At 39.0% G+C, this 26,356-nt stretch overlaps 2 protein-coding genes across 5 annotated transcripts in view; one reads left to right on the forward strand and one right to left on the reverse strand.

The window, feature by feature from the left end:
• The window catches only part of nsmaf (neutral sphingomyelinase (N-SMase) activation associated factor), a 46,017-nt gene extending 36,791 nt beyond the window's left edge, over nt 1–9,226 (forward strand). The window contains exons 29-31 of the mRNA XM_057824231.1: nt 3,734–3,836; nt 3,910–4,019; nt 8,480–9,226. Coding sequence (XP_057680214.1) covers nt 3,734–3,836; nt 3,910–4,019; nt 8,480–8,574 — 308 coding nt within the window. The 3' untranslated portion in view covers nt 8,575–9,226. The remainder of the gene's footprint in view (nt 1–3,733; nt 3,837–3,909; nt 4,020–8,479) is intronic.
• The window catches only part of LOC130908614 (cyclic nucleotide-gated cation channel beta-3-like), a 41,994-nt gene continuing 22,061 nt past the window's right edge, over nt 6,424–26,356 (reverse strand). Inside the window, exons 14-18 of one of the 4 annotated variants that reach the window (XM_057824233.1) lie at nt 23,590–23,673; nt 23,378–23,496; nt 11,870–12,022; nt 9,292–9,421; nt 6,429–9,170 (exon numbers count right to left, since the gene is read on the reverse strand). In XM_057824233.1, coding sequence (XP_057680216.1) covers nt 9,150–9,170; nt 9,292–9,421; nt 11,870–12,022; nt 23,378–23,496; nt 23,590–23,673 — 507 coding nt within the window. In that variant the 3' untranslated portion in view covers nt 6,429–9,149. Of the gene's footprint in view, nt 9,422–11,869; nt 12,023–23,377; nt 23,497–23,589; nt 23,674–26,356 lie in introns of all 4 variants that reach the window. The other 3 variants (XM_057824235.1, XM_057824232.1, XM_057824234.1) reach the window with 3 other exon arrangements.

The raw sequence follows: 26,356 nt of genomic DNA on the forward strand, positions 1-26,356 counted from the left end.
CAATCACTGATAAAGCATGATCACTGACACCTGGTGTGTAATTGACTTTTACTGCCACAAGGCAGCAGCAAAGCATTACTGTTATTATGTATTTTCACCTTTATTTATTTAGAAAGCCCTGTGAGAGAAGCACTCTTCACCAGTGACAGTTGGGATGTTTCATAAATAAGTGCCACACTCCAACCCCCCCCCCCCCCCCCCCCCCCCCCAAAAAAAGTCATTGATTTTGCATGCTCTTCAAAGACCAGATTTTTAACAAGTGCCAATACAAAAGCAGTAATAAAAAAAAATTAAAACCCACTTCAGAATCTAATGTAATCAATTTGATATTGATATGCAAGAAGTTGATGTAATTAGTTGATTTTTTTCTTTTATCTCAGATCTTTTTTTTAATGTTTTTATTTACCTGACGTGTTTCGGCGACTACTTCCGCCTTCATCAGGGTGTCCGAAGTCGCCGACACATGTCAGGTAAATAAAAACCTAAAACAATTATTTGTGATAAAAGAAAAAAATCAACTGATCTATAAGTGTAGACAAAATTAACTCAATACAACTAAGTTGATGTAATGATTCAACTGGCAGTGATTTGGGTTAACGCAGTATGATACTGAAAGTGGCGCATGTGACCTCGGGTAACATACTTTTTTGCCTCACTAATTCAGTGTAATTGCACATCCACTAGGTGGGTGGCAGTGGTGCTCTCATTTTCAGAGTGAGTGCAGTATTTTTGAACCAAACAAGGGCACACAGCAAAGAGCACTGGAACTATGAAGATCTAAGATGAGGAAATATGTCGAAGTGTATGTAGCGTTTGGCTTTTGGCTTTGACTTTTAATACAGTGGGAGACGAGGAAAGACCAGTCTGCTTACTGTGTCTAAAAATGTTTGCAGCGGACAGCACCTTAGACCCCAATCACATTGATAAGTCACTTGATTTCTTTTAGCCAAAACGTGCTGAATATTGCCAACAATCGCCCCACTTTGTCAGTGTTACATCAGTAAACCAGCAAGCACTGTTAGCATCGTATAAGGAGGCATACCAAGTTCCTCCATGCAAAATAACCCCACACCATAGCTGGTACTGCCTGCAGCTAAAATAAACACTGTCCCTCTGTCCGATGACACTGTCGTTTTTGTTCTCTGTTTTCGGTCAAATTGTTTGGCATACTGTCCTCATGAGCTAATGCTGCTAATCAATTTGAATTTATTATTTATTAATTTTATTAAATTGTATTTTTCAGGATCAAATGGTTAAAAAAAACTTACCTAATCAAGCAATCAAAAAATAATAATCAATAATCAATTTAAAATTATTTTTATTGATTGATTTTCTTAAATTTTATTTTTCAGTATCAAATGGTCAAAAAACAGTTTAAGTGTATTTTTACAGACTGGATGTGACTTTTTTTTTCTTTAAAAAAAAATTTTTTTAGGCAAATTGATGCGCTTTAAGTCTTTTCTGTTACAAACAAACAATGCTAATAAAGTTATACAGTGTTGGCCAAAAGTATTTGTACACCTGCAGTTCTGTCAGATAATGCTCAATTTATCCCAGAAAATGATTGCAATTAGAAATGCTTTGGTAGTAATATCTTCATTTAATTTGCTTGCAATGAAAAAACACAAAAGAGAATGGGGGGAAAAAAATTATTATCATTTTACACAAAACTCCAAAAATGTGCCGGACAAAAATATTGGCACCCTTTGTGAGGCTTCTCTAATTTGTGTAAATAACAGCACCTGTTACTTACATGTGGCACATAACAGGTGGTGGCAACAACTAAATCACACTTGCAGCCAGTTAAAATGGATTAAAGTTGACTCAACTTCTGCCCTGTGTGCAGAGAACCTCGAATAACATCCAAACAAGTGTCAACCCGTACTATCCGTCGGCGTCTGAATGAAAAGGGACTTTATGGGATACCCAGGAATACCTAACTTTTGACCCAGAGACATAAAAAAGCCAGTTGCCAGAGTTTGCCAAAACTTATCTGAGAGAGCCAAAAATGTTTTGGAAGAATGTTCTCTGGTCACATGAGACAAAAGTAAAGCTTTTTGGGAAAGGGCATTGAAGGAAAAGAGTCGGGTTTTCCTTGTTACAGGTTGTTTTATTCTTATAACCAACAGGAGATGACAACACAGAATTCAGGAGTAAAAAAGAACAAAGAACTTACACTTAAAGACAGACAAACAGAAAATACATCACAGTTTGGTACCAGGACAGAGAGAGTGTCCCGCATCTCAGCTCCTACACTTTTTCTTACTTCCCCCTTGGGGGAGGGTTAACTCCCCTAAAGACTTGCTTGGAATGTGCAACGCCCAGCCCCTGATAAGATTACATACACAGGTACGAGGACAAAGGGCCTGTGTAAATATTGGAAGAAAAGCAAAGTGGCATCTTTCACATATGATTATTGTGAATAAATGGAAATATATTTCTGTAGCATCAACATAGAATTTAGAGGGAAAAAACGAGGCCTTCCAAGAAAAAGCACACAGTCCCCACAACTAAGGGACTCTATGGTACGATACCCAGGAAGACCCCACTTCTGACATGAAAATGCCCGGCTGGAGTTTGCCAAAACTTACCTGAGAAAGCCAAAAGTGTTTTGGAAGAATGTTCTCATTTTCAGATGAGACAAAAGTTGAGCTTTTGGTGAAAAGGCATCAACATAAGGTTTACGGGGGAAAAAACGAGGCCTTCAAAGAAAAGAACACAGTCCCCACAGTCAAACATGGCGGAGGTTCCCTGATGTTTTGGGGATGGTTTGCTACCTCTAGTACTAGACTGCTTGACTGTGTGCATGGCATTATGAAGTCTGAAGACTACCAACAAATTTTGCAGCATAATGTAGGGCACAGTGTGAGAAAGCTGGGTCTCCCTCGGAGGTCAGGGGCCTTCCAGCAGGACAATGACCCAAAACACACGTAGAAAATGGTTTGAGAGAAAGCACTGGAGACCTCGAAAGTGGCCAGCAATGAGTCCAGACCTGAATCCCATAGAACACCTGTGGAAAGATCTGAAAATGGCAGTTTGGAGAAGGCACCCTTCAAATCTCAGAGGCCTGGAGCAGTTGGCCAAACAAGAATGGTCTAAAATTGCAGCAGAGCATTGTAAGAAACTCACTGATGAATACCCGAAGCGATTGTTCGCAGTTATTTTGTCTAAAGGTTGTGCTACCAAGTATTAGGCTGAGGGTGCCAATACTTTTGTCAGGCCCAATTTTGGAGTTTTGTGTAAAATTATAATGATTTAATTTTTTTTTTTTCATTCTCTTTTGTGTTTTTTCATTGCAAGCAAAGCAAATGAAGATACTACTACCAAAGCATTTGTAATTGCAATCATTTTCTGGGAGAAATTGAGCATTATGTACAGAACAGACAGAATTGCAAGGGTGCCAATACTTTTGGCCAGCAGTGTATCAGTAGGCTTGTGCTGAAGTTTTTCTGACAGTTTTCTACTACTGTCCTGCTTATTATAACAACATAATAAAAACCTGAAATTATGGCTTTTAGTTTTGGTGTGCCGCCCCGAGATTTTAAGTGGCCCCATTTGCCCATCCCTATGAAAAAATTCTGGAGGTGTCACTGTTCCTGGGGTGGTGTAACAGAAAAGAATTGAGCACTGGGATAACGTATGTTCTAACTAGCGTCCATACTTCACCTGTGTACTTTTAACCAGTCAGAAAGGAAAGAACTGGTCTAACATTCAAATGGACCTTTCGATTTAGATAGTCGACATGTCCTCAGCATTGGCGCCGACTGCTTCATGAGGGTCATCGACGTTCAGACGGGAATGGTCATCTCCTCTGTGAAATCGGAGGAGGAGCTAAGGTAACGTGACGTAGAAATCACTCGAAAATAAATGTTCACTTAAATTAAATGGTCCCCGTTTGGCTTGTGTCAGGTGTTTCTGCTGGGACGGAAACTCGGTGCTGTGCGGGGGCCAATCGGGTGACTTACTACTGTGGGACTTGATGAGCAACGCGGTCATCTCCAGGATCTCGGCACATTCAGGTGCATTTCTCTTCCCAATGAACACACATTAAAGTGCCTATGACAGCAAAAAGCATGTTTATTTCATATTTCACCTTGTATTTTATGCTTCTGATTGAATAGACCGGTTGGATGTGTGTGGAAGTGGTCAATATATTTATTCCATTTTTTTAATCCCGCGCCATGAAAATGACTAACTTCCTGGCTTGACAAAGAATGCGAATGTGACGTCAGTGGGATAATCATCTTCAGTATACAGCCAATACTATACAGTATGCAAAATGACTGTGGATTCAGATGATTTTGCGGATTATTTAGTTTACCATATTTTTTGCATCACGCCAGTCTAATGTGCTGCAGGCGTTTTTTTGCTGCACCAGGGAGAGGCGTGAGCCTTTTTGGGTTTCAGAAAGTTCCGGTTCACTGCGGATAATGGCCAAAACAAGTCCGACAACTAGGAAGTGAGTAGGCCACGTGTTTATATTATGTCAAATTCTGGGATCATGGCACACCATTAAATGAGGTGGCTTGCATTTTGTGGGTAAAAATACTCTCTGTCGACTGAGAAGGCCATACGGCCAATTACCGGTGGCTTGTTGAACACCACGGTCGCTGGCCGATAAAGGCGTGTCCGCCGAGAATGCGCTTTCCTTGACTTGGCCACGAGCAGACCCTTGCTTCGACGTCTGCCGGTTTGACTGGCCGATCCAGCCTGCTCGGTCCTATTCGCGTGCCCTCCGAGAATGCGCATTCCTCAGCTTGGCAACATGCGGCCCCCGCTCCAACGTCAGCCGGTTTGTCCAGCGGTCATTTTCCAGCTGTGTCCCCGGCAACAAGCACTCCTGACCGCAGCAGAGGAACAACGAGCCAAAACTTGCTCACCGCCGGGGGCTAGCCGATCGGTAAAAAGAATCAACCGTATTTGACATGAGTGCGAAAGGCAGGAATAAGACTAGGAAAAGCTACTTGGTTCGAGTTAGCATGTCGGCTAGCTGTCACGCCTCCTGTTTTGTTTACGCTCCTTCCGCCGTCTCCGAAGCCGGGGCAGGGAAATGACGAAAGCCAGACTAACTCCAGTGGCATAAAATACCGTACAGTTTTGACCATTATGCAGTAATTTTGCCCAGTCGTACTGAATAAATGCATTTTTAATAGTTCATATTCCATTTATCACAAGACTTTTTTTTTATTTTTTAAATTTTATTTATTGATTTTCCCTTCAGGCGTAACCCGAAAAGAGAAGGGCAGACGGGAGAAGCCGAAGCTTATTGAATCCCGCTTCATTTGTCATGACCATACCATTTATTTGGCAATTGGGGAATAATGGAGTAGCGAGATTGACACAATGATGACATTTTGCTGCTCTTTGTCGTATTTTCCTCGTTCTGAATCATCCCCCTCAATGTGCTGAATTCTAAATCAGATGAAATCGTGACCCTGCCGACGTCATCAACTAGCTGGGGACGCTAGAGCGCTATAATGACAGGCGGGTCTAAACAGCAGATTAAAAGACTTAATTTCTCGTCATCTGCGCTTTGCAAAATTGTTGTATATAGTCGAATCGTCTCAAGATATGATTCTAATCTGGGGTGAAAGTGGCTAGAATTTTTTGCCAGAACTCCCAAACATAAAGTCGGGGGGTGGGTGGGTGGGTGGGTGGGGTTGTGCTTAAACCTCCTAAAACCACTGAAATGCTAAAACTGCTTTTGGCACAGTTATAAATATAACACACAATAAAACACAACAGGTTTCACACACACAGTGGTTAGCACGTTCCCCTCACAGTTCTGAGATCAACGGTTTACAATCCTGGGCTCCGGCCTTCCAGTGTGGAGTTTGCATGTTCTCATCATGCCTGCGTGGGTTTTCTCCTGGTAATTTGGTTTCCCACCCACATCCCAAAACATGCATGAAGGCTGATCAAACTCTCCAAATTGTCCCTAGGTATGATTGTGTGCGCCTCCCTGTGCCCTGCGATCGGCTGGCAACTGATTCATGTTGTACCCCATATACTGCTCATAGTTTGCTGGGATTGGCTCCACCGCCCCCATGACCTTCGTGAGGATAAGCGGCTAAGAAAAAGAATTAATGAATAGGTTTTACAGATGCATTAAGCTCCTGCATTACACTGGAACAAGGCATAAATGAGAAACTGATTTCCATTTAAAATTGTATGTTTTCACAGATCTAAAAAACATTCAATCCAAAACTCCATCTATTTTTTATATTTCCTCAAATCTTAAAGACAAACCTCAATTTTAACTGTTCAAGAACATATGATGTACTTTAAAATTGAAGATAATATAAATACTGACTTATTTTTTTAAATAAGATATAAGTAACATACAGTAAGAAAAGTACAAATGGCTTACAGTATGCACATTGAAGACGAAGCAAACATTGACTTTTTAATTATAGGGAAATAAAGAAGTAACCTTACATAAATGAACAAAAATAAGTTCAAAGTGCACATTAACATGGAAGATTTTCTGAACCACTCAAATAAAGTCAAATAAAATAAACCTCATTCAACTCTTTCCTTTCTCTTAAAGAGCTGATCAGTTTTCTGTTGCATTGCCCCTTTAATTCAACAAATTCGAGAGGAGCGCATCAGGCCACGGCGCAAGGTCGTAACTCGGGTCTTCCTTGGCGGCGCAGGTCTGACGCGGAAGTATAACTCGGCCTTTATTTCCGTGATCAAAGCACCGTATGTCGGAACGGCGTTCCGCTTCCGTATTTCATGTCGGAACGCCGATCCAGTGCTTTCCGGCTCACTTTCACCCCTAATTCTAATTCACATAATAAGGCTATTGAAGATTTTTTTTATGCTGTCACAGGCACTTTAAAAGCAATACTAGTCCTTCTAAAAAAATTTGCATCTTGTGATAAAGTTCATTATTTTCTGTAATGTACTGATAAACATTAGACTTTCATATAATTTAGATTCATTCCACACAACTGAAGTAGTTCAAGCCTTTTATTGTTTTAATATTGATGATTTTGGCGGAAAAAAAAGTCAAGAAAAAAACAAAAATTCCTATCTAACAAAAATTAGCATATTTCATCCGACCAATACAAAAAAGGGGTTTTTAAATACAAAAAAAAGTCAACCTTCAATTAATTATATCAGCTATGCACTCAATACTTGGTCGGGAATCCTTTTGCAGAAATGATTGCTTCAATGTGGCGTGGCATGGAGGCAATCAGCCTGTGGCGCTGCTGAGGTGTTATGGAGGCCCAGGATGCTTCGATAGCGGCCTTATGCTCATCCACAGTGATGGGTCTGGTGTCTCTCAACTTCCTCTTCACAATACCCCACAGATTCTCTATAGGGTTCAGGTCAGGAGAGTTGGCAGGCCAATTGAGCACATGAGCAAATGCCATGGTCAGTAAACCATTTACCAGTGGTTTTGGCACTGTGAGCAGGTGCCAGGTCGTGCTGAATAATGAAATCTTCATCTCCATAAAGCTTTTCAGCAGATGGAAGCATGAAGTGCTCCAAAATCGCCTGATAGCTAGCTGCATTGACCCTGCCCTTTATAAAACACAGTAGACCAACACCAGCAGCCTGACATGGCACCCCAGACCATCACTGACTGTGGGTACTTGACACTGGACATCAGGCATTTTGGCATTTCCTTCTCCGCAGTCTTCCTCCAAACTCTGCACCTTGATTTCCCAATGACATGCAAAAATTGCTTTCATCTGGAAAAAGTACTTTGGACCACTGAGCAACAGTCCAGTGCTGCTCCTCTGTAGCCCAGGTCAGGCACTTCTGCCGCTGTTTCAGGTTCAAAAGTGGCTTGACCTGGGGAATGCGGCACCTGTAGCCCATTTCTAGCACACGTCTGTGCACGGTGGCTCTGGATGTTTTTACTCCAGACTCAGTCCACTGTTTCTGCAGTTTTGGAATCGGCCCTTCTCAACAATCTTTCTCAGGGTGCGGTCACCTCTTCTGGTTTTGCAGCATTTCCTGCCACACTTTTTCCTTCCCACAGACTTCCCACTGAGGTGCCTTGATACAGCACTCTGGGAACAGCCTATTCGCTCAGAAATTTCTTTCTGTGTCTTAGTCTCTTGCTTGAGGCGGTCAATGATGGCCTTCTGGACAGCAGTCAGGTCGGCAGTCTTGCCCACGATCGCGGTTTATAGTAATGAACCAGGCTGGGAGTTTTTAAAAGCCTCAGGAATCTTTGAGTTAATTCGTTGATTCAGATGATTAGGTTAGTAGCTTCTTTAGAGTACCTGTTCATGATATGCTAATTTTCTGAGATAGAGATTTTCGGGTTTTCTTGACTTTTTTGCCAAGTCTAATGTTTATCAGTACATTACAGAAAATAATGAACTTCATCACAATATGCTAATTTTTTTAGAAGGACCAGTAGTATTCAACTGCATCGTATGGGAAAAGCAACAATAACCTATTTATGGTGTGTTCGTGTTATTGTCCGTTTTTGTGTGTCTTGTCCTTTTGTGATCAGGGCCAGTCACAGCCATGTGGATGAACGAGCTGAGTGCTACAGTGATCACTGGCGGAGAGGACAAAGAGATCATCTACTGGAAGCTGCACAATTAGAACGCAGACTCTTAAAAAAAAAAAAAACATTTTTGAAAAATAAAGCCATCCATGCAAAGCACCGAAACGGGCCAAAGGATCCTCGATTCTTCAGCAGCTTGTTTCAAACACCACTGGTCCAATTCTAGCATATTGCTTTTGAGAGAAAAAAAACTTGCAGATTTTGCTCATGACAATACGAAGCTGCTAACTATCTCTTATCCTTTTCTTTCCGTCATGTTTTTCTTTATCGACATGTGGAAATTTTTTGGCAATATGTGCGATCCTAATATGCAAATTAGATGTGTATTTGCAAAAGGTGACATGAAACAAACCCTTTAGTGCCTCTGCTTTGGTACCTATACTGTATGTACACATTATTATATTTGCATTAATGTGAACATTGAATCCAAAGTGTCAGTAAAGTATCAGCTCAAACGACTCCACTTTAAAAAGTAATCATACATATTTAATTACAGACAGTCACATTGTTTTATAAGTGGATTCACAAAATGTTGAATACTTATTTGTCATTGGTAGATGAAACCAGAGTCTAAAATGAAGCAAGTTGCAATGGAACTTATTTCAAATCTGGCTTACTCGCCCTCTTGTTGTTTCTGTGAAGAAAAGGGGAAAAAAACACACATTTACCTATACAGTAAGATCTACTCTTCTGGTCCTGCATCATCTGTTTATTTTTCATATTTATCAAAAGCTGCATTGACTAAGTGAAGTTACCTTAAGTTTGCGCAAGTTGGCAAATGCTTTCATTATTTTTGGTGTTGGTGGTTTGGGACCAAACATGGCCAGACCTTTTGGCTTTTCCTCATCTTTAGTACCTGCAGGAGCTTTGGCCTTGATTAGTTTCCTTTAAAAAAATGTACACAAAAATGCATATGCTTCAACACATTTAAATCCTTATAACCCAGTACAGTAAATGCCGTATTTTTCAGACTATAAGTCGCAGTTTTTTTCATAGTTTGGCTGGTGGTGCGACATACGCAGGATCGACTTATGTGTGAAATTATTAACACATTATGATATCATTTCACGTTATTTTGGTGTTTTGGCGTGACACTGATGGTTTGGTATACTTGTTAGCATGTTCTTTAAGCTATAGTTATCTGAATAACTTAATAGCTATGGCCACGTTCGCATTCTGCTTTTGGCAATGTGTGTTTAATTCTATTATTGACTTTTTTATATTGAAATGCATGCTTTTAGTTTGTGGCGCTTTCACGTCCACGTGGGGGCGCACTCGCATTTGTTTACGTGAAGAAGAACGCTCACACGCCAGAAGAAGACAGACCGCTATGCACTGGCTATGCAGCGTCTCTGAGCGAGTGGGCGAAAAAGAGAGAGAGAGAGAGACACGACTGCGAATGTACGTTCATTGTTTATGGCGGAAAACACTCAGGTGACTTGAAGTTCCGCTCTGAGACCCCCAATTTGGCCAACTTTCATAATTGTCCACTATGCATGTGTGATACATCATTGGAAAGCATAAAATCTCAATTTTCTGGGGGAAGAAATTTTTTGAACAGGAAGGCTTTTTTTTTTTTTTTTTTTTTAATGTTTTTTAAACAGCAAAACCCTATCTGGAGTTGAGAGCACGTGAGAGCAGAATTACAGACACCACGACTTTAACGAGATATTATCGCATACTTACCTTGTTTCGATCCAAAAAACTCCATGTACCATGTATCACCGAGTGTCAAGACACAGTTGTAAATGGCCACAGCTGGATTTTTGGGGGATTTTATGGGTGAAACACGGTAATATAACAATCGCATAAATCGCAGACATCAAGGAGTGGTCGAGATTTTTTTTTTTTCATATACAGTATTTAACCTTATAAGCTTTTTTTTTTCTTAATTTTTCTTTGGATCGATTATTTATCATCTAACACAGGGGTTTTCAACCCAGTCCTCAAGGCACACTGTGGGTCCTGGTTTTTGTTCCAGCCGATCCAGCAGAGACAGTTGAACCAATGAGGCTTCTGCTAAAACAAGCCACACCTGACTGCAATCAACTGATTGCACTTGTAAAACACCAGATTGGGGAAAAAGTGTTGTCATCTTGTTTGGTAAGAATGAAATCCTGCACCCACAGTGTGCCTTAGTGGAATAGGTTGGGGACCCCTGATCTAACATATCAGAGAAAATGCGACAGTTACAAAAAAAATACAATTAAGCGATAGTTATGAGGTAGGTTTACATGACTTTTTTACAGACGCCATTTGTTTAAAAGTTTAAAATATGCGAGGGAATAATTTTTACGTTTGTTTTAAACGAAATATTTGACTTCATTTAATGACTCTAAGCTAAAAATGACAGACATTTTGAATAAAATATAATTAATTACCTTCGTTTTATGGCTGGGTTGAAACAAAAGCGGTTGTGCGACATCTGTAAACGGAAGTTTTCAGGGTAAAACGGACAAATTAAAAATAGTTTAGGGGCTTCATGCGCCATGAATCTGCTATGGCAGCATATAGACATATTGTTCTATCAAATACAACAGTTGTTATGGCTTGAAAAACAGCAGTTTCTTTTAAAGACGAGTGCAAGAGCAGAAACTGCTGTTTCAGTGTTGTCTGTGTTTTACTCCTTATGCTTGTAAAATATCTGTATCATCTTTCCTGTTGTTTTTGTGTGTTTTCCACCCGCGATCGGACACTTACAGCCAGTTGTGTGGTTGTTTGAACGATGCGGTAATGCTAGTGAACGCATGCTAACCGTTTGTGTCATTGCTGTAAAAGTACCTAATTATCATTTATTTACGTTGATGCGAACCTGTTTGGTATCGAGGACGAAATTGATTCAGCAAATTATACGGACGTCCAGCATCGTCATTCGGAAGTTTAGCTCGCTGTATAGCCAGGACCGAGCCGTAGCGTCCTGGTGAGGACAGTATATTTGCATTTTGTTGTTCATGCATCACGTAACATCACGCTGTACACTTATTCAGCATGTTTTTCTCTATTGCATTTTTATATTAAATTGCCTTTCAAGATGACACATCTGTTCTATGTGTTGGATTTTATCGAGTAAATTTCCCCCAAAAATGCGACTTATATTCCGGTGCGACTTATATGTTTTTTTCCCTCTTCTTTGGGCATTTTATGGCTGGAGCGACTTACTCAGGTGCCGAAAAATAGGGTAGATCTATACACAAACATGCCAAAATCATAAGCATACACAAACACTGGCTTACACCATGACTCATTGACTTTCAAAAATGAGCATATATTTGAATAGTTCTACGAAAAAATCTTCATGTAAAATGATTCTCTTTCATTTAAGGCACGACTTACCTTCCCTTCCTGGCCAGCACCTTCTGAGATTCAGGATAGTGCACCAGGATATCAAACAAATCCTTCTTTTCCAAAACAAAAAGATTAGCAAAGCCATATGCTTTGACATTTGCTGTCCGTCTGTTACCTCCATCCTTTGCAGACTGCAGCAAACTGACAAAAAAAAAATTATACAGTGATCAAAATATAGAATATATATGGCGGAAAACACAGACAAGACTGAAAAAGCAGTTTCTGCTCTTGCACTCCTTTAAAAAAAAAAACAAAAAAACTGCTGTATTTCAAGCCAACACAACTGTTGTGTTTGATACGACAATATGTGTATATGCTGCCATAGCAGACTCATGGCGCATTAAGCCCCCAAACTATTTTAATTTTGGCCGTTTTCCCCTGAAAACCCCCGCTTACAAATGTCGCGCAACCGCTTTTGTTTCAACCTAGCCATAAAACGAAGGTAATTAATTTTAAGTTTTTAGCTTAGAATCATTAATTGATGTCTCATATTTTGTTTTAAAAAAAAAAAAACGACTTTAAAAAAATTATTCACTCACATATTTTAACTTTGAAGCAAATTATGTCACATTGAAAAAAATGGTGTCTGTAAAAAAGTCACGGATATCTACCTCATAACTATCGCTTAATTGTATTTTTTTTGTTACTGTCGCATTTTCTCCGATATACTCTCTCTCTCTCTCTCTCTCTCTCTCTCTCTCTCTCTCTCTCTCTCTCTCTCTCTCTCTCTCTCTCTCTCTCTCTCTCGATATAGATAGATAGATAGATAGATAGATATAATATAATATTGGAGGATAAATAATCGATCCAAACAAAAGAAAAAAAAAACAAAAACAAAAAAACGTTTAAAAGAGTAAATATATGAAAAAGAAAATAACACTCCTTGATGTCTGCGATTTCTGCATCGTGACCCTTGTTATATTACCATGTTTCACCCATAAAATCCACCCAAAATCCAACTGTGGTCATTCACATCTGTGTCTTGACACTCAGTGATACATGCTACATGGAGTTTTTGGTTTGAAACAAGGTAAGTACGCGATAATATCTCATGGCGTCTGTAATTCTGTTCTCGTGTGCTCTCACCTCCAGATAGGGTTTTGCTGTTTAAAAAACATTTTTTTAAATGCCCTCCAGTTCAAAAATTTTCTTCCCCCAGAAAATTGAGATTTTAAGCTTTCCAACGATGTATCACACATGCATATCGGACAATTTTGAAAGTTGGCAAAACTGGGGGTCTCAGAGCGAAATTTCAAGTCACCTCAGTGTTTTCCACTATATACATATATGTGACGGAAAACACAAGACTGAAAAAGCAGTTTCTGCTTTTGCAACCCTCTATAAAATAAACTATTTTAAGCCAAAAGAACTGTTGTGTTTGATAGAACAATATGTCTATATGCTGCCATAGCAGATTCATGGCGCATTAAGCCCCGAACTATTTTTAATATGTCCCTTTTACCCTGGAAACCCCCGCTTAGAGACGTCGCGCAACCGCTTTGTTTCAACCTAGCTATAAAAAGAAGGTAAGTAATCGTATTTATTATTCGAAATGTCTGTCATTTTTAGCTTAGAATCTGTAATCAATGTCTAATATTTAGTTAAAAAAAAAAAAAAAAAAAAACGACTAAAAAATTGTTCACTTGCATATTTTAAACTTTTAAACGAATTACGTCTCAATGAAAAAATTGGCGTCTGTAAAAAAGTCACGGATATCTACCTCATAACTATCTCTTAATTGTATTTTTTTCGTTACTTTCGTATTTTTGGCAGCATATTATATGATTAAAAAAAAACGTTTCAAAGGGTAAATATATAAAGAAAATTTCGACCACTCCTTGATGTCTGCGATTTCTGCATCGAGACCCATGTGATATCACCATGTTTCACCCATTAAATCCCCCAAATATCCAGCTGTGGCCCTTCACAGCTGTGTCTTGACACTCAGTGATCGATGCAACATGGAATTTTTAGATCGAAACAAGGTAAGTACGCGATAATATCTCGTTAAGGTCATGGCGTCTGTAATTCTGCTCTCGCGTGCTCTCACCTCCAGATGGGGTTTTGCTGTTTAATTATTATTTTTTTTTTTTAATGCCCTCTTGTTCCAAATTTTTAAGCTAATTTTAATTTAATTTTAAGCTTTCCAATGATGTATCACAAATGCATATTGGACAATTTTGAAATTTGGCCAAATTGGGGGTCTCAGAGCGGAATTTCAAGTCACCTGAGTGTTTTCCGCCATATACAGTATATACTATACAAAACAGTTCTAAAAGCATATTTATGTACGCTTTACTTACATGTATTTACACTTACACATTATCAATAAACATTTATTGAATGTTATTTATATGATTAATATCTTATTCACGTTTCAAATAAAGTCGTACCTATACATACAATTGAATCGACAATACGATACCTTCGACATCCGACGTAAAATTTGACTTGTCATTGGTCTCAACATACAGTGCCTTGCAAAAGTATTCGGCCCCCTTGAATCTTGCAACCTTTCGCCACATTTCAGGCTTCAAACATAAAGATATGAAATGTAATTTTTTTGTCAAGAATCAAAAACAAGTGGGACACAATTGTGAAGTGGAACAACATTTATTGGATAATTTAAACTTTTTTAACAAATAAAAAACTGAAAAGTGGGGCGTGCAATATTATTCGGCCCCTTTACTTTCAGTGCAACAAACTCACTCCAGAAGTTCAGTGAGGATCTCTGAATGATCCAATGTTGTCTTAAATGACCGATAACGATAAATAGAATCCATCTGTGTGTAATCAAGTCTCAGTATAAATGCACCTGCTCTGTGATAGTCTCAGGGTTCTGTTTAAAGTGCAGAGAGCATTATGAAAACCAAGGAACACACCAGGCAGGTCCGAGATACTGTTGTGGAGAAGTTTAAAGCCGGATTTGGATACAAAAAGATTTCCCAAGCTTTAAACATCTCAAGGAGCACTGTGCAAGCCATCATATTGAAATGGAAGGAGCATCAGACCACTGCAAATCTACCAAGACCCAGCCCTCCTTCCAAACTTTCTTCTCAAACAAGGAGAAAACTGATCAGAGATGCAGCCAAGAGGCCCATGATCTGGGGAGGGGCTATTTTTCAGCTGCAGCCTCCTGACTGTCCGGACCCCTGGCTGGATAGACGTCCTCGCTGCTACCCCCGTCTCATCTGACTAGAGGGACTTCTTCTTGCTCCTTTACTCCGCTGTATTTTTACGGACTATAATTTCGCTTGCTAATTCCCATTAGCCGTTCTGGGGTTCCTGTCTATCCGTCCTGGGAGTGGATCCCTCCTGACTGTGGTACTCCCCAAGGTTTCTCATTTTTCTCCCAATTGACTCTGGAGTTTTTGCAGTTTTTCCTTGCCGGCATGGAGGGTCTTAAGGATAGGGGATACCCAGGACTTGAACTGCATCTATTCATCTTTGTTGCTTCATTTCTAATTGTGTATCATATTGCCTCTGTAAAGCCCTTTGAGACTTCTGTTGTGATTGAGGGCTATACAAATAAAATTGAATTGAATTGAATTGAATTGATCACTCTGGATGAACTGCAGAGATCTACAGCTGAGGTGGGAGAGTCTGTCCATAGAACAACAATCAGTCGTACACTGCACAAATCTGGCCTTTGTGGAAGAGTGGCAAGAAGAAAGCCATTTCTCAAAGATATCCATAAAAAGTCTCGTTTAAAGTTTGCCACAAGCCACCTGGGAGACACACCAAACATGTGGAAGAAGGTGCTCTGGTCAGATGAAACCAAAATTGAACTTTTTGGCCACAATGCAAAACAATATGTTTGGCGTAAAAGCAACACAGCTCATCACCCTGAACACACCATCCCCACTGTCAAACATGGTGGTGGCAGCATCATGGTTTGGGCCTGCTTTTCTTCAGCAGGGACAGGGAAGATGGTTAAAATTGACGGGAAGATGGATGCAGCCAAATACAGCAACATTCTGGAAGAAAACCTGTTGGTATCTGCACAAGACCTGAGACTGGGACGGAGATTTATCTTCCAACAGGACAATGATCCAAAACATAAAGCCAAATCTACAATGGAATGGTTCAAAAATAAAAGTATCCAGGTGTTAGAATGGCCAAGTCAAAGTCCAGACCTGAATCCAATCGAGAATCTGTGGAAAGAGCTGAAGACTGCTGTTCAGAAACACTCTCCATCCAACCTCACTGAGCTCGAGCTGTTTTGCAAGGAAGAATGGGCAAGAATGTCAGTCTCTCGATGTGCAAAACTGATAGAAACATACCCCAAGCGACTTGCAGCTGTAATTGGAGCAAAAAGTGGCGCTACAAAGTATTAACGCAAGGGGGCCGAATAATATTGCACGCCCCACTTTTCAGTTTTTTATTTGTTAAAAAAGTTTAAATTATCCAATAAATTTTGTTCCACTTCACGATTGTGTCCCACTTGTTGTTGATTCTTGACAAAAAATGAAAATTTTATATCTTTATGTTTGAAGCCTGAAATGTGGCGAAAGGTTGCAAGGTTCAAGGGGGCCGAATACTTTTGCAAGGCACTGTATGACGACACGCTCGAAATACGATGCTTTATGACAGCGTTGCGTCGCAATTTCGTTGTTTTTCCCACAACACCTGTGCTTAATTTGTAAATCATAAGGTGCAGGAATGTAATGTACATATGACAGCGAAGGGATGACAAGATGGTCACAGGTCCCGGAACATGTGCAGAAAATTGTGCTGAAATAACACGCAAATGCAAACTTGCAATGCTGTGGACGTACAAGCTAGATGATATCCATCGTATAAATGTTATGACAACAATTTACAATTATTTAGGCTATACTCTGCACAGCAAGGGCAATTGCCTGCATAACCACAGGTGGTGCTTAAAGTACACTGTCAGCAATTAGTTTCTCAACAGGTCTAACTTGTAAAAATCAGAGATTACAATAAATAACACAAATCTCCCATTATTATTATTTATTATAATAACGGGTGGATTTGAGGAAGCTCTCTGATTGGACAGTTGCAGTGTATTAATCGATATAACATGGCTAGATGATTAATGAATGGCTAGGGTCTTACCACCAAATATATCACTGCGCCGTCATATTTGTGCCTTGAGTCTGTAGTTTGTTGATGACCCCGAAACGCAGTGTCAGGAATAAAATTAACTTACAAGAATAATTATAATACCGGTAATAAGTTGACAATGAGCGTTTTTTGTTTCCCATCATTCTTGAGGGGAATTCTAAATCAGGCTGCTTAGGCAATACTTTTTGCTAAGATTGTCATTCATTGAATATGGTACGCCCGTCGATGTCGTGCCAATGTAGTTACCCCAGTCAAAAATTGTTTCCCCTGGGCGGAGCCATATGGAGGGAGATTTCTGCGTTTATTATTCAATCACAAAATAGTTGCTTCAATCAAAATACATATTTTCAACCAAAAAAAAGTCGCTTCAAACAAAAAAATGTGTTTGAATGCAAAACTAAATTTGAAACTAAAACAAAATGCATGTGAAAGATATTTTTCTTTGATTGAATTTTTTTCTTTTTTTGATTGAAGTTTTTTTTTTTTTTTTTTTTTTAATTGAAGCAACTTTTTTGATTGATGTAATGTCGATTTGCGTTCGGGCCACATTTTGGCTAGGATATTTTTGTCTTTATTACTCAATCAAAAAATAAGTTGCTTCAAAAAAGTATATATTTTCAAGAAGAAAAATCGCTTCAATCAAAAAAAAATTGTTTTCATTCGTGGAAAAAGTTTTTGAATGCGAAAAATATTTGTGAAAAATTTGCATTTGAACACTTAATTTTTCATTGAAAAAGTTTTCTTTGATTGAAGCAATCCATTTGTATTTGGGCGATATTATGAGTAGGACATTTGTGTCGAAATCATTGACTCCCCCAAAAAATTGCTTCAATCAAAAAAAAAAAAAAAATTTTAATCAAAGAAAAAAAAATCATTTTTTGAAAATATATATATATTTTTTTGACCATCTAAGTTGCTAGTCACATGATCTGGTCGAAAAATAATTTTGACCCATTATAAAAATATATTTTTTTGGTTCATTTTTGTTGCAGTTTTATTGCTTAACAACTTTTAAATATATAGGAAAGTCAGTTACATGCAATGACATTTTTTGAGGGGCCTAACTGAGGGGCCGTTTACATGGTGACTCTCCGAAAATACGAAAAATTTCAAATTTGCATTTATATGGGCCCGTCTCCATTCGAACAATGTCGAAATTCCGCATGAAAACAAAGTAGTATTCATGCCAGGCCCTAGGTGGCAGTGCAGATTTACAAGGCGACAGGGAATGATGCACTTTGACCCCAACAAGCTCCTCAGCCCGGAAAAAAATATGCCCGCCACTCAAAGCAATGGCATTTTTTTTTTTGTTCAAAAAAGCACAAAAATAGAAACATTCAACATATTTAATTTAAAAATATTATTAAAACTGTAAATAGTGTACGAGTGCTGACGTTATCTGCGCGGTCTCGCGCTGCGGGAGCTTTTGATATTCGTGCGGAGCAAGCCCCTCTCAATCCACCGCAATCGAATTCTTCCATTTTGGAGGCAGGATTCAGAAATTTTCGTCTTCGCCGACACCATATGCACGCGAGGCGATTCGGCTACTTAGTCATTGCGTCTTTGTGTCGCAGAGTCGCCATGTAAACTGCCCCTGAGACACTATTATGGTGGAAGATTTTGTTAGCAATATGTTGGTTCCTTTTTTTTTTAAAGACATTGACACCTTTTTAAAACAATATTTCGATTCTTGCAGGAGCATATTGATAACCTTTTGGAATACAAAGTATCACGATATATCACCATTTCGATATTTTGTCACACGGCTACCTTCAAATGGCTTTATTTATTTATTTTATTTATTAATTTTTTTATAAACAACATGTAATTCTTGGGATCTGTTCTGTAAATGAAATTATGAATATTATTTTATTTTATAGCGCAATATCCGTAATTATGCACGGTCCATTTAAGAGACACTGGGAGTAGAGAGCTGTGAGGTAGTAGGAAGCGAGGTTGAGACTGGCGAGAAGCAAAAGTTAGCGGTCGAATGTGGTGGCAGTCCGCTGTTATTTAGTTCATTGTTTTCTTATTGTTGCCACAATAAAGTGGAGAAAGCCATGAACGACTCGTCTCCTTCTTTCACTCCCTTAAGGGGCTATTACAATACATTTAAAAAAAAACGTTTTTATATTATTATTATTTTCTATACACGAGAGGTGCCGGATCTGCCAAAATAATTCCCGGAACACAGGGAGGCCAAAATCAAGAGGTGCCAGAACTTGTTCCGGCTCAAATTAACCCCTGCACAACTCGGACGTGTGGCGGATTTTCTTGTGAAAGAAATCAACATGGGACACAAGAAGGTTAGTGCATGTGGTGAAAAAAGAGGGGGAAAAAGGTGACACTTAGCAGTGAAATTAAGATAAAAAAAAGGTTGAAAAATATGACCCATGGCGTCACTGAACGGGCTCGATAATACGGCCGGAATATGTCTTCGACGGTCCTCCTCCAACTTCCATTCGCCAGTCTTTATAAGTTAAGGTGACAATTATTATTATTGTAACATCGGCAAGGAAGTCGCAAGCTTTGTCAGATTTGTAATCATTCATTTCAGAACTTGTGCAACGCAACATAGCTACTGTCCGGCGTAGCCGACGCCAACAACAACAGAACATGAAAAGAGAAAGTTATAACTTCCCACTCTTCCGCACCGCTCTCATTCTCTCGTCAAGCGCACGGTGTGTTCAGGAACAGCATGCTAAACACAACTGCCACATTCGGACCAGATTCATTACATTCTTATTGTTATTATATTATTATTATTACTCCGATTTGTATTTATAACTTGTTTTGCTATGTGTAATTGCTATTTGTAATTGTACCAGCAGTATTTATGAAACATTTAGCGTAGGTTTTTGGGCTGTGGAACAAATTACCGTAATTTTTGGACTATAAGCTATAAACTACTTTTTTCCCTCATTTTGAATCCTGGGGTTTATAGTCCATTGCAGCTTATTTGTTGATTAATTCGGGTTAATAGGTAACACTTAATTTGACAGCGGCATCATAAGACTGAATATATTTTAATTATGCTTATAAACAGGGGTGCACATAATTTTTTTGCCCAGGTTCTCAGAGGAGGACCTGGAGATGTGACTTGGTCCTCATTGAGCTTGAGAGCCGACTCGCCTGATGCGATAAATTTATGACAAGCTTTACTTAGAGCCAATTAACTTTAATTAATTATATTAACAATTAATGCTTGATTAACATCAACTGGCACAACAAAATTGCCATTACTTTGAAGTGAAATGCAAAGAAATAAAAAGCACCAATTCAAAATAAAGGGCATTATGCGGCTCCCACATTAACTCCAAGCCTTTTTAAAAGTGGGATGTCCTCCTCATAAGACCTCATTGAACGTGCATGTTTAGCTTCGTAAAATGCGAGCAAAAACACGTTTGTCAGTGCATGTCGCTGTTCATTACCTTTATTCCGCCCTATTCCGCCACTTGTCCATAGGGCGAGTGGGGTCCTGTTTGACATCGACAGTTTGCTTAATTGCCACATGCTCTCTGTTTTTTTCGTGCTTTTCAAAGTTTGGATGGCCGAAATTCTTTGACCCTACATAAAATGCGCTGCTCTTATCGGCGACATTGGCATTCTCACGGCACATTTTGTACCGCATTTCCGTGCGAGCATCATTTGCTTCTAGCCATGGTACCTCCTGTAGCCACTTTTTAGCAAAAGTCCTTTTTTTCGGTAGCTCCGGTGACGTCTCTGTCGTCTGTCTTTTGACGGGGGTGGGGGAACACGGAAGTAATTACTCAGTGTGGCCTGCCTCTTCGACATTTTGAGAAGTTATTTTCTCGTGTCCGCTGCAAATACAGTGGTCAGCCATCGGTACGCAAAAGCGTATGGAAGCCGTTGAGGGCCAGCGCGTTTGTCTATGTCCAGTACGCATGCGCGCATGCAGACCACTTATGTGCACCCCTGCTTATAAAACACGATTATTGACTGCTGTGAAACTATTTACTTGCATGTGAGACTGTATTCAGGTTCGTGCGTTCCAAATATGTAGCTTCATGTATTTCTTTGAACACAATTCAAAAGGGTTCCTGTGGACTTTCCTATCTAATTTTCACTTCCTTTGGTGCCAGCCGCGGCCAGGTTCTCAAGGTTGTAAGTCACGATGTTTTTCTGTGGAAAACCACCAGAGTTGATACTTAAGTTTCACTTTCGTTTTCATAGGTATGATTTGATGGACTTTTGCCATGCAAGTTCACCAATAGTTCTTATGTTGTTGTTAGGTTTTGTGTTGATTCCCTCCTAGTATGTCCTTGTAATTGCCATTGATTTCACCTGGTGTACCGCTCCTTGTGTATCCTCCAAACTGCGTCCACCTGTGTCACCCATCTGTTCCTCATTGTCTCGTTACCCTTTGTCTGCGTGTGTATATAAGCTCCCAGTTTCTTTTCAGCCCTTGTTGCGTCATCGTCAATGTAGATGTCGAAGTCCTGTCCAAGCCCTTGTGTATTAGTCCCTCCGGTAAAGTAAGTTTTGTTTGAACCTTGCCTTTTTGATCCCAAGTCCTTTTGTTTGTACTTGTACTTGTTGTGCTTTTGTTAGTTATAATTAAAACCTTTTTTTGAGTTCGCTGCCACCTGCCTCGCTGCCTTTTTCGTTTCCCAGCATTTGGGTCCACACAACCTGCCTGCCTGCATTCCTGAGAGTTGTACTTCGATCCTCAGTTATTATTATTATTTTTTTATACCGTTTGAGGCTAAGCTCAGGTATTTTGATTTATATTTAAATTCATTTGTTGCCCTTGTGAAATGAAAGTGCAATTCTGCATACTTTGAAAAAAACACTAGGGAATTAAGTTTTGTATTCGGATTTAATGCTCTTTTGAAAGTGCAATCTTAGCAAGCTTTTGTTTTACATCTCCTATAATTGATTCTGCAACGCATTAAATGTTCCTAATCCAATTACTCGATTATTCAAACTAATACATTAATCGATTACTTAAATAATTGATAGCTGATGCCCAAGTTTCAAGTAAGATAAAGATGTTTAAATTGTATCATTATTATTATTAATTGGATTAGTTAACCCTTTGATGCACAGCATATATGCACACCCTGTAATGCACAACATGGGTCAAAAATGACCCACATTGATTTCCCATGTTATTTGATCCAGGATGAGTTCTTTGTAAATCCATGCATTTTATATTTGAATGTGTCAAATATTCTTTAAATACCTTGTTTTTAATAACGATTGATCATTTTTCTTCACATATGTTACGAGCAGTGCTTAATTTGCAAATCATAAGGTGCCCAAACGCAAAGTACATATGACAGCGCAGGGATGACGAGACGGGCACTGGTCCTGGAACATACGCAGAAAAGGGTGCCGAAAACAACACGCAAATGCCCACTTGTCATGCTGTGGGACTTTTCTTTTTTTCTTTCATTTCGTTGTGCTTTTCTGATTAATGCATATTATTATATTATTTATTTATTACTGTAATGTCTGTAACTATGTGTAGTATTCTGATATAATGTTTTCCGAGGCACCCAGAAGTGCACGCAACGTTACTGTTGTTTTGGTCATGTGATGCGGGAGTGAGATAGAGAGGCACAGACTGCTGAGGGCCACAAGTTCTGTTTCGTGCTGTTAGGTCAATGATGAGATGTACTCTAGATTCTCATCATTTAACCGCTGGTTGTCTAGATGGTGCCCAGAAAACGATATAGTCTTTATTGATAACTGGCACGCGTTTTGGGGCAAGTCCGGGCTCATGCGCTTGATTCAATTGACTCTGGAGTTTTTCCTTGCCGGCATGGAGGGTCTTAAGGATAGGGGATACCCAGGACTTGAATTGTATCCATTCATCTTTGTTGCTTCATTTCTAATTGTGTATCATATTGCCTCTGTAAAGCCCTTTGAGACTTCTGTTGTGATTGAGGGCTATACAAATAAAATTGAATTGAATTGAATTGAATTGAAAACAAGACACTATCCACGGTCCTTTTAAGAGACGCTGGGACTAGAGAGCTGTGAGTAGTAGGAAGCGAGAGGGAGACGGGCGAGAAGCAAAAATTTGCGGTCGAAAGTGGCGGCAGTCCGCTGTTATTTTGTTAATTTTTTTCTCATTGCTGCCACAATAAAGTGGAGAAAGCTTTTTCCTCCCATTCAGGGCTATTACAATAAATTTTTAAAAAACATTTTCATATTATTATTATTTTCTATACACGAGAGGTGCATAGAAAATAAGTCCCGGAATACAGTGAGGCCAAAATCAAGAGGTGCTGGATCTTGTTCCGGCAAGATCGGCACAAATTAACCCCTGGTTACAAGTAAAAATTGTTATTTTATGATATAAAACACAAAAGGGTAGAAAATATGACCCATTCTTCGACCCATGAGTGATTGAATAGATTTGTAATGCACACTAACCTGATCTCACCAAATACAGAGCCAGCCTTAAGTGTTACAAACACAATGCTGTTGTCAGGTCCTCCCACGACTTGCACTGCTCCACTCTTAATGATGTACATCTCTTTACCGATGTCACCCTGCAGAGATCACATGATGTCTGATTTGAGATCATATAGGTGTGTAGCCTGCATGTAGATGCTACAGACTACCAAGCAAGTAAATATACTCACTTTCTTCACCACAAAATCTCCAGGAAGATAAATAATAGATTTGAGCCTCAGCAGCATGTCCACTAACATCTGTTGGTCACAGCCCTGGAAGAAAAGTCATCTGTACATGAGGATGAACTGCTACTGAGTCAGTGCTGCAATTAAAAACTCAAATTTATAATATTAAGAGTTGTCTGATAATGACTTTACCGATATCCCGATATTGTCCAACTCCAAAAATCCGATACCAATATCAAACTGATACCAATACATACGATCGTGGACTTAACATATTATGGCTAATTGTATTGTGATGCCCCACTGGGATACTTTAATAATGATAAATGTAACAACTGCAAGGGTTTCCAATAAACATTCTGTGAAATGAAGAAAATCTTCAACTGAAGGTATATTGCACCACTATATTGTTGAAATCAAAATAGTGCAAACATCAGTTTTTTTTTTTTTTTTTATATATCAAGCGCAAGCGCAAAGTGCCAATAAGGCACCACCACATCACGTATGGCTCACACAGTGCTTCTGGCTCAAAATGACAACAAAGGCACGCAGCTTCAGTACAGTGAATAAGGAATGTAATGAGTTTAGAATTTATTTTTCAATCATGCTTTGTTCGTTTAATTTTTGCACCATGAATGCAAATGGTAACAAATCCAAAGCACCATATTTTGGTTGAGTTGACGGGACACAGGGCCCGGGGCCGATCCGTAGGGGGCCTATTTTCAAAAACTTAAAATTCAAATATTTTCAAAACCAAAGCCGCTAGCAACCAGTGACCTAAAACCAAAACAGGCACCTCCCCTATCCATATATGAGTCTCCATGAGCAGGCACATCACAAAATTCAAAGTCGTTCCCTAATTAAATCACAATTATTTTTTTTATAAAAGTATAACAAAACTTAAAAGGGCTATAAAATTCTCAAATTTTATGCTCGATGCACAAAAATCACCAAATGTAGGGATAATCGCCTATATTTTTAGGACCAATAGCGATATTTAACGTTTCATAGAACTTTTGGCCCAAAATAGCAACTTAATTTTTTAAAAATTTAGTGCAAGTTTTCAACAGCTATTAAGTCACTCTATTTTCACATCAGAAACTTAATACTTGAGGAAAGCATGCAGTATCTTCCTAATTTTATTTAACAAAAGAAAAAAATTAACTTATTTAGGTTGAATTCCGATATTACTATTGCCTCAGCACATTTTGCTATCTGGTCCTCATCGTTTTTAGATTGAAATGTTACATTAAATAAACACATAAAAGGCTTTTTTTTTTGTATGGACACAGAAATGTCTAAATTACTATTGCCAAACAAAAACGGGCAGTTGACCAAAAATTACCTGATCATTTGAATGTAAGCTTACACTACTGTGTAAGAAAACAACATGACGGCCATCACAAAACAATGAGCTTTTCTAAGTTGAAAATTCTTGTCAATAAATACATACATCACTGGAATTTCTATAGATATGAACAAAGAACAGTCTAGATTCTTGGTTTAAAGCAAAAAAACGGGCAGGTCTCATTCATTTTATGTAAATATTTAGAGCTAAAATAAGCTATTGCGTAACCCAATATGGCGGCCGTTTCAAAACAAAGAGCTTTTTAAGTTGAAAGTGCATGCATGGGGTTCTTTTATATAAAAATTACTTTAAATCTTCGACCAAATCACTCCTGAGACAATCCTGCCTGCTTGTATGCAGTATAACATTCGTCCTCGTTCCACCTAAATCCGGCGTTTGAACGCAGCGTGTTTGAGTTTATCACAGTGAAAGCCAACTCAGCTCGGCCTGGGTTGGCCCCTAATGGGAAGGCGTGGCGCAATGACAAATGACAAAGCGATAATGACAAACTACTGTAAGGATGTCCCCGATCTGATCACGTAATCAAAAATCGGGCCAATCAGGCCATTTTTCAAAGGATCCGAATCATGTCAAAGGGATCAGTTTTTAAATTTATGCTATATATAATTTTAAATAAAACTATTGTGCTGACTATAGTCGCCATGGTTTGGAACTAGTTAACATTTTACAGTACGTTACTGCCACCCTGCGGTCATAATAATTTACTGCATCCACTGTGTGACACAGTTTGAAACACATGCTCATTCACTTTTACTGTACACAGCCTGACAGTGGCATTGACACTGTTGAGGGCTTTACGTTACGTTTCTGCCTTGGAAACGAAATATCTGTGAGTATTTTACATCTACACCAACCAGTTAATATGCAGTCTATGCGTGTTTATGGGGAAAAGTTATCTGAACAAAATTTGTTAATAAGTCCTGCTGTATGGAAGCTAACCTATACTTATAGCTTAAAGCTAAAGTGAAGTGTGATGTCTACATGGTATTTGGATACCGGCGTGTATTGTGCAGTTGTGCTGAATGCATGCATGTTTCTTTGTTCCACAAACCTAAACGAATTACTTCATATAAAAACAAGAAAAGACCAAACCTTGTGTTTTATTGGAGGACATACAATCTTAGCTTGCTGTGGGCAGTGCACAAGGAAATGAATGTATTGGGCAGTACACATACATATATATATATACAGTGGGGCAAATAAGTATTTAGTCAACCACTAATTGTGCAAGTTCTCCCACTTGAAATATTACAGAGGCCTGTAATTGTCAACATGGGTAAACCTCAACCATGACAGACAGAATGTGGAAAAAAAAAAACAACAGAAAATCACATTGTTTGATTTTTAAAGAATTTATTTGCAATCATGGTGGAAAATAAGTATTTGGTCAATATCACAAGT

This window comes from Corythoichthys intestinalis, chromosome 20, assembly GCF_030265065.1.
Source record: "Corythoichthys intestinalis isolate RoL2023-P3 chromosome 20, ASM3026506v1, whole genome shotgun sequence".
Taxonomy (NCBI): Eukaryota; Metazoa; Chordata; class Actinopteri; order Syngnathiformes; family Syngnathidae; genus Corythoichthys; species Corythoichthys intestinalis.